Source organism: Phytophthora sojae, assembly GCF_000149755.1.
Source record: "Phytophthora sojae unplaced genomic scaffold PHYSOscaffold_3, whole genome shotgun sequence".
NCBI classification, from domain to species: Eukaryota; Oomycota; class Peronosporomycetes; order Peronosporales; family Peronosporaceae; genus Phytophthora; species Phytophthora sojae.
In genome coordinates, this window is record NW_009258117.1 from 9,511,498 (window position 1) to 9,520,267 (window position 8,770).

Below are 8,770 nucleotides of genomic sequence, written 5' to 3' on the forward strand. Positions count from 1 at the left end.
GGAAGGACGATCGGCGACGCTGGGGTGACCTCGGAGCGGCTGTACACATATGAGCGGCGCGAGATCTTCTCGTGTGGTGATCTTTGAGCTCGATCTTCTAGCGTGGCGCATCGATCACGCGAAGTTGCTCGCCTTAAGTCTAGGTAAAATTGACCAATCAGATATTACTATGAAGAGCCCGTCATAGATTTGAAGCTAAATCTGGGGACGGACCAGGGCTCCTTGATCTCGTACTTACCATGAGGGAGACCATTTTGTGCGACTTTTGGCTCTCGTATTAGGGGGAGCCCACTTTTGAAGTTGACGGGCTCGGGCTCGTAGAAGGTGTGATGCGGTCATTACTTTACAGTTAGCCAGGTTTCGTTCATCCCAGGATACACGTCGTGCACCGTATCGCGCACTTTTGACTGGCTGGTACTGTACGAGCTTGTAGAGTGCCCCGCCGTCTTGCTCTCACTTCTCATTTTGCGAAGCTCCCAATAGCTGTACCAAGAATCTCCCAGGGCAGCAGCTATGTTTGCCCAACGCATTGTGTTGCTGGCTGTCATTTTCCTTCTCTGGGAGATCAATGCTGCCGTAGCCCGCCGACAAGCCGACCAAGTCACCGACGCGAACCGGAACCTCCGCGCAGCCGATCAGAACCAAGCTGCGTTGGAGCGGCTGCTGTGGTCCTACGACTCGAAAGACGAAGAGAGAAGATGGGGCTGGTCTGCAAAAGAGCTCGACGAACTTTTCCAGAAGCTAGACATTGCGACTGGAAGGCTTGACGACAACAGCTCCGCCGCCTCAAAGTGGTTCACAGCCATTGCCAAGTACAGAAAAGCGAAGAAGGCTAACTTCTGGTATCCGGATGACTTCATTTACGCGAAGTTGCGGGAGACACACTCGGAAGCAGATATAGCGGTACTTTGCCAAAAACTCATGAACACCTCGAAGGCGAAGAAGGTCGCGAAGACCCTGCAGCATCACCTGTTTCAGGCATGGAATAACCGAGGTATGAGGTTGGAAGACGTCGCAGACCTGTTGGGCGTTCTTGTTTCGACGACGAACTCCGTGCGATCTGGCATTCTGGTGGACTATCAGCTGAAACTTACCGGAGAGGCCGTCACCCGCGTTCGTCATGGATAAAAAGACAACAGTAGAACAGCTCCAACGTATTACAGTACTACCCCATCAGCATTACGTGAACAAGCTAAGCCGCGCCATGATTCATGGCCCATGAAGCAATGTTTACGAGTTTGTGATAATTTGCAATTATTCGTAATATAACTACATGTATTATTGTGCCTTGCATGCTTTCTGTCTAAACAACGACGTAATTCGTTGTTTTAGCAAATCATGGTGATTAGCCCATCATTGAGTTAGGAGGCTAACTCGTCGATTTAAGATAGAATAACTGCTAAGACAACGAGTTAACGTTGAGTTATGCTCACTTTCGTTGAATGGCTGGAGTAAATCCGACAATACTACGGCCCTGACATTCTAATTCTAACTCACTCGCTTTGTCTGATTGCTTTCTACATGTAGTCGATGATTGACATGCGTTGGCGATCTATCGTACTGAACTACATCTACAATATTGAAGAACATCCCTGTTTTTATATCCAGGAGCTGCAAGCAGCTTTAAAGTCAGCGTTTCCTGCACATCCAAACATTGCTAGTAGAAATTTTCTACTGCTACTATATGCCGTGCTCTGAAATTCGAGCTTGGTTTAACGCGCAAGGCCACGACGAAGAGAGCGAAGAAGAAAACGTCCCCGCCGAAATCGGTGCTTACTATTATGCAAGGAGTTGGCGCCATTCTATCGGGACCTTATCAGTTTGTTTTCTTGCAGCGACAACCGATTTATTCTTGCAGTGGCAACCGCTCCGTTCTTGCTCTGCGTTGTGCTTGGTACTGGCGGTTGATTAGCTTAACTTTAACTTAGAGTTAGGCTGCGAGATATGAACACCGGGAAGGATTTGCTCGTTGGTTTAGAGCCCTTAATCGCATGCCAAAGTTCGTGCAAAGCACAATACGAAGTAGTACAGTGCTACATATATTACGCAGTACTTCGAACTAACCTCGGATCTTCTTTTGTGGGTCACGAGTAAGCAGAGAAGATGGGAGCTCTCCACGACAAAGTTGGTGAAAGCGTTCGTTGTCGACACGCAACGGAATACAAATCTACGGGCTTGTGTATTCACATGTCAGTGAGTGATCGCGAAGCCTACCGAATGCCCGACAGTTTTATGCTGCACAATCCGCCACCGACTCATTTACTGCCATCTTCCAAGAAACGCACTCCGCCTACCGGCTTGCCGTCCGCCAGGGCCCCAAACCTTTCCAGCGCAGGCCCCGTTCCGCCACCCGTGACTTTTTCGACCGCTGCGCTCATGTCCTCGACTTCGGATGAAGAGATGCTGTAACTGTTGCTGGCTGAATCAATTGAGGCCTAAGCCTGACCAGGCGAGTCTTCTTCCATTGAGCCAGATGAGTCGCCGGCATCGCTAGACGCCTCATCGGCACTCAAGCTCGGGTCGAACTCACCGTCGTACGCGTCCTTAGTGCTCAACATCGCGTATTGGTAAACCTCCGGTATCGTCCAGCTAAATGCCGCCTCATCCTCAAGGCACGTCTTGTTGAGCTTGGTCAAGTCGCCATCGTGCTGCACGAAAGAGGAAAGGACGTACATACCACAAGCTGGCTCGTCATTGCTGTCGAGGAGACTGCTCTCGGACGCGTACTTGAAGGTGACGAGCTCCTTCTTCTGGCCGTCAAGAGCCTTCAACAAGGCCTGTGCATACTTCGTAGACGCCCTCGGATCCAGTCCACCGCTCATAAGCAACACGTTGGCTTTCTCGGGGATTTTGGCGGCCTTGTTCCAGTACTCGTCGCGCTCGTAAATGATGCCGTTCCCTTTGTAGTTGCCGACCTTGAGCTTGTTGCACGTTGGCGACTTTTCCTTAGAGAACGCGCAGTACGCGGGTACGTGCTTGTACGCCGGCCAGCCGCTCATACTCGTACCTTCGAAGCGTGTCCTGAGCTCCTGACCGGAGGGTGAAGGCGCTTCCCACATCTCCGAGAAGCCCACAACCGTATCCAGCAGCTTGGATGCGGAGCCTATATCCTTGGCGGTGGGGTTCAAGCCCGGGTTAACGGTCTCAATGAACTTGGTCAAAACGGCGACGTCCTTCTTCGCGCAACGGAACAATCGGTATACGATTGGCGGGATGAGCGTTCGCACTTTCGTGTCTAAAAGTGCACCCAGCAGATAGCGAAGCACAAACGATGGCGGGTCCTCGTCTTGGCCGGTTTGCGCACTTCTCAGCAACTTGGCACACGTCGCTTTCGGATTCTTGTCGAGTTTCATCATCAATTGTTGCAGCGTGGCCTTAAGTCCGTTCTTCTTGAAGCGCGCGTTGCACGAGCTGTCTTCTGAGCACAAAGCCATGAACGAGTCGGCAACCTCATCGTACGCGCCATCTAAACCATCTAAACCCGATATGCTGTAGAAGTTATCCAGCGACGACCCCGAGGTCGTGGTGACCCTGTCCAGAACGTACCCCGTCACCTCCGGAGGATTGAGATGCATCACGCGCTCCACCCAGATCGTACCGTAGCTCACTCCGTACAAGGTCGTACTGAAATCGTTGCCATACTTCGAGATGAAAGTCGTCAGGTCCATGGCAGCGCTGGTGGTCGAGAAGGCCGCGAGGTCCCCGTACTTCTCCTCGAGTTCCTTTGCACATGCAGGGACCAGTTCCAGATCCAGATCGACCACGCTTGACGACTTGGCTTGGGCCGCACACTTCAAGGGCGTACTCTGTCCAGTCCCGCGGTAGTCCATCGTGTACACGTTCGCCTCGCCCTTCAGTTGGTTATACAGTATCAGCATCGGAATGTCCACTGGAACACAACCGCCCACAGCAAATGTTAGTCCTTGAAATCATCACGTGCTCCAACGGTCTTGCAGTACTTACGCAGAGAGGTCAAGTAGGACAGGCTACCCTGAACAAGCCACACGTTTGGAGCTACATCGGGTTGCCGGTTCGCAGCGGGAATTCGCCTCACGAATACATCAACTGTCGAGATGGCCGAGTCGGGCGTTTCGCAGATCCCGGGGTGGCACAGCGGCGCAGCGTACGTGGTGCATTCCGCCACATTATCGCTGGGACTACCGTCAATGGATTTGTCACTTGTGAGGGGGCAAGGTGTCCAGGTTAGGTTAGTTGCCGCAGACACTTGTCCGAGAGCCAACACCAAGGCGATGGCAGGGTAGAGCAGCATGGCAGAGGCCAGGTTTCTTCCTTGTGTTGCTGGTTGCTGGTAAATTGGAGAGTGTCGAAGACCTTCGCTCTGCTAGATTATGGTTTGCAGCCACCGCGCGCGTCCACCCAGCCTCTTTCCAAGCTCATGATCACGAGCAATAACGACTTCAGCGATTGCGATGCTGTATGTTTTCCTTGACGATGTTATTGTGCTTTGCAGTTATTTTGCCGACCATTTTAGCCGCTAAATATGGCAAAGCCTCACAGCTGGAACGAAGTTACGGCGGAGGTATTCCCGCAACGTGCCACTTGTCGCAGTAGGTATCGCTGTACACTCATCAAAATCAATACGTTTGCAGAAGTAGCGCACAAATCTTGAGAGCTTGTTGTACTTCCTGTGCGAGGTACATTAAAATATGCAGTTGTACAGCCGGGACTAGCCCGGGGACGCCTGTACATGTATACATGTATTAAACGTGTGCAGACAACGACGGATAAATCCGGCACCACTGAATGGCATCCTCCATAGTAAATGTGCCAGAATTCTCTGTCAGGAACGATAGAGATTGTACAAGGCAATGACATAAAGTACACGTAACGGAGCATAAAGTACACCCAAATTTTAAGAAAGTCCTTAAAACCATATGGAATACAAATGTCAAGTGTAAATCTCGGAGTTGATTGGCTATCTGAATTACTTATTGTAAAAAGTACAACATATGTGTGCCGGGTTTTGCGTTGCTGTATTTATCCGTCGTTGTCTGTACACGTGCCTGTCCTCCTCGTGGGTGATGAGTCCGGGTCGCCAGTGTACCAACTTTGGACCACAAACAACCTTCTTTGGGACAATGGCAATCTAAAAAAGACGAGAACAACCACAACAGCTGGAAAGTGATCGTCGACAACCACTTTTCCGGTCACTAGCAACCTGCACTTTCTAACTGTACTTTCTCAAGCATCGTACCGGTACCGGTAGCCAGATTGTCAGTTCCCAAGCTTGATCTGTTGCTCTGCCTCATTGCCAGAGCTGTTAATACCGGTACATTACCGGCCATTTGCAACCCAGGTTGTATTTCTAGAAATCGCCACCTCTGATTGGCCAGCTGCATGGTATCGACCAGGATTGTTGCTTGTACTGTAGCCAAATGGTACGGTATCGCTTGCAACTTCGGTTGCGCACACGGTAGCAAGTATTAGTCTGTATTGCAACTCAACTCCTATACAAACTGCAAGTCACGGTAGCAAAACGACGCCGTATGGGAGACAGTATACAAAACACAAGTGAATTCGTTTATGCAGGGTTGCAAAGCGTTTATCACCGTGGCAAGCCGTGGCACCGCCTACGGCGGCCTGGAGCTTTCCATGGCTGGTCGAACCAGCTCATACTGTCGTACCTGCACGTAGTAGGAGGTCACGTCGGAGCCGAAGGCCTGTTATGGCGGCGGGGCTACCGGTAGAGCTAGCTCCGCACCCTCCTGGTGCTGCTGCACAACCCGTACGATTTCATGCAGGCTACCTCTACCACTTCCTCATCTATGGCTACTAGGTAGGATCAGAGGCACACTCTATCCAGCTCTCACTGAGATGAGAGAACGCAGGTAAACTGTGTCATCATTTCAGACATCTTCACATAAATAAAAGCCAGCCCGCCAGACCTACCGCACAGTAGCAATCTGCGTGAAATGGAAGCCGTCCCGCGGCTACAGACTCATAAAATCGGTATGGAAGGAACCCGCAGCAGTACTGCCTGCACGCGTGAGCTGTTGCCACTCTGTTGAAGAAAGTTAAGGCGTTCAAGGAGTACAAGGCCGTGACCAGTTCTCGCGGTCGGTACTGCACCTACGAGAGCGACGCTAGTGTATTAGAAAGAGGTTCTCGCAGTCAGTACTACATGCACAAGAGTTATTCAGCTCATTTCACAGCGCGTTGCTCATAAAGCAACCTCAAAGGGCTGCAGCAAAGTGACACATTACCTGGTACTCCATTTTTAACCAATGAGATGACGGTTTCAAAGCTGGTTGCTGAACTGGCTGGTATTTCTACAGTATTCCAAAGCACGGCAACCATACAAAACGTTGACCGCGGCGATGACCAGCGCTAACGTGTAGGTGGCTCAGCTTAAACCCCTTGATTCACAATAACTCGCGCGAGTTAATCTGAATTTCTTGATTCACAATAACTCGCGCGAGTTAATCTGACGCTCAGACTTTCAAATATTCAAATTTCACAACCTTGGTGTAATCTACACGAGATTACTGTCGGCCAACAGCTCCCCACACAACACAACAAGCCAGTACCTTTCGAGAGTTTGCGGAGAACCAAGCTGCAGCTGTCCCCACCTCAGATGTCTCCAAACCACACCTGGACGAAGTTAGCCGAGTTCCAAGGCGAAGATGCGTTAGTCAAGTTTCGCTGGGAGCGATTTTGCTGTTCTGCCATATTTTGGGTGAGGACGCGCTGGTGTATGATTTGCCCCGGGGACCACTCGATGGCTGAGCGGCGCCTTCGCTGTCAGAGTCCAGACTGCAAAGGAACTGTTAATTGTGCAACGCTCTGGAAAGTGCATGAGTGCCCGACTTCGAAGCGGTGGCTTGCGTACACAAATGGCCAGCCACACGCGCGTGAAGACATAGCGTGTTCGTTACCTCCTCGCGCCAAGGTGACACGTGAAATGCGCGACTACATCCAGCGAATGGACGAAAACGCGGTACCACCACGCTTAATCTGGAGCAACATGCTTCGTGCACCTGAAATACCGACTCCAGTGCTTGGGTTTCCGACGTGCCCTCAAGTTCCGCGTAGTGTCAAGTACAATCGATGGCTGCAGGGGTCTAGAACGCGAAGGCCTTCGTTGCTGGAGTGGATCCCGACACCGCGTTTGTGTTTGGAAATCGTGAAGATGAGCACGGCTTCCCTTTTGTTGGGAACGGGGAAGATGATGAACCGTTGATACTTGGAATCACGAGCTTGAAGCTAATGCAAAACATCAGTTCGCTACAGGATCGCGAAGCATTTCTCATTTTTCACTTGGACGCTACTTTCAAGCTGAGCGACATCGGTTACCCTGTTGTTACGTGCGGTTTCACAGATCGCCACCGAAGCTACCACCTAGCCGCGCTTTTCATTGTTAGCCAAAGGACCCGACGCGAATATTACGAATCGATTGGAGCTTTCGCACGAATTTTCAGGACCCACATGAAAAGACCACTTCGAGTTGACGTGATAATGGGCGACGCCGAAGAGGCCCAATTGAACGGACTGCGGGATGTTGCAGAATGTGCAACCTGTCCGTACCTGATTTGTTTCTTCCACGTGATGTACAATGTACGCAAGCGAGTGCGACACTTACCAGATTCGGTGCGAGCTATGGTGTATCGTGGTATTCTTGATATGCACTACACACTCAACCAAACCGAATTTTGGGAGGTGTGGGGGCGTGTATCTCAAGAGTGGCAATGCGATAGAAGGTTGCACGTCTTTTTGACATATTTCGCGGCACAATGGATTCATAGCCGCTTCTGGAGATGGCAGATTTATCACTCTCCAGGGGGGTACGCTACGACCAACAACCCATGTGAAGTGTTTAATGCCAGCATCAAGCGCTATACGCAGCGCAAGGCAGCGGATACGCGCCGTTTGTTGATGAAGCTGCTGACGATTGCAGAAGATTATTCGCTGTGTGTACCACCTCCCATGGCATCTGGACCAAACGCCCCGCCTCAAGTTGCAAAGCAGCTGGCCCGAACGTTAGTGTCGACCAACCGAGTCGTCGTTTACGCTACGACCGAGAAGTCGGTTGTTCGCGTGCTATATCATTGCGGTGATCATTTGGAAGACCGCCCCGAACTGTCTGATCTTGACGAGTTGGAGGCCCCCAGCAACGTCAAAACTCCTGTCATCATATCGCCCGAGTGTTTAACAGATGCAGAAAAGGCTACCGCTGCTAAGTTCTATCAGGAAGCTGTGAAATGGTCTGTACGCCGCGGCACCACGTTGGCATGCCACGAGGCGGGTGGGCGGTGCACCTGAGTACGTTTGAGTGCTCATGTCTTTTCTATAAGAAGTTCCTGTCTTGTGCCCACATAATCTGTGGACGTGCGGCTTACGGACTCAGCGTGCCTGGAGTTAATGGGTCCAATTTAAGATTCAAGGATAGGCGTGTGCGCCTGAAGCGTCCACAAGTGAGCAGTGCGGCTACAGTGCATGTAGATGATTCAGCTACCGGTTTACTGCTGGCAGCCAACGAAGTGTCGCTGCATGGCAATCACATCGGGTCCGATCTCAGGATACATGCGCATAACTTCCCAGCTCAAAGTCTTGGTGTGGTCGGGGCAGAAGTCGGGTTCGATATTGGCTTCGCGCCTGGTTTCAACCTTTGTCCGCAAGATCACACCAGATACACACAGACCAACTGGTTACACGGCGACTTTACCAGACCCGGTGGCTTTCCAGCTCGATCCACAGCATTTCCATCCTCTCTACCCGCCGATTGCACAGCCAAGTCCTGCAGCTCCCTCAT

At 51.2% G+C, this 8,770-nt stretch overlaps 4 protein-coding genes across 4 annotated transcripts; 3 read left to right on the forward strand and 1 right to left on the reverse strand.

The window, feature by feature from the left end:
• Positions 1-513: 513 nt before the first annotated feature.
• On the forward strand, positions 514-1,128 carry PHYSODRAFT_285726 (hypothetical protein; the record flags this gene model as incomplete). The annotated part of the gene is made up of 1 exon (XM_009526808.1): positions 514-1,128. One exon carries the CDS (start codon positions 514-516, stop codon positions 1,126-1,128), a length of 615 nt encoding a protein of 204 aa, XP_009525103.1.
• A 1,364-nt stretch (positions 1,129-2,492) lies between these two features.
• On the reverse strand, positions 2,493-4,201 carry PHYSODRAFT_447777 (hypothetical protein; the record flags this gene model as incomplete). The annotated part of the gene is made up of 2 exons (XM_009526809.1): positions 2,493-3,889; positions 3,964-4,201. Coding segments are annotated over 2 exons (1,635 nt in total), but the record flags the coding sequence as incomplete, so codon positions are not given.
• Positions 4,202-6,595: 2,394 nt separating this feature from the next.
• PHYSODRAFT_488610 (hypothetical protein) lies at positions 6,596-7,201 on the forward strand (the record flags this gene model as incomplete). The annotated part of the gene is made up of 1 exon (XM_009527189.1): positions 6,596-7,201. One exon carries the CDS (start codon positions 6,596-6,598, stop codon positions 7,199-7,201), a length of 606 nt encoding a protein of 201 aa, XP_009525484.1.
• A 275-nt stretch (positions 7,202-7,476) lies between these two features.
• On the forward strand, positions 7,477-8,280 carry PHYSODRAFT_330197 (hypothetical protein; the record flags this gene model as incomplete). The annotated part of the gene is made up of 1 exon (XM_009527190.1): positions 7,477-8,280. The coding sequence occupies one exon, from the start codon at positions 7,477-7,479 to the stop codon at positions 8,278-8,280; it is 804 nt and encodes a 267-aa protein (XP_009525485.1).
• Between the last annotated feature and the right edge of the window lie 490 nt (positions 8,281-8,770).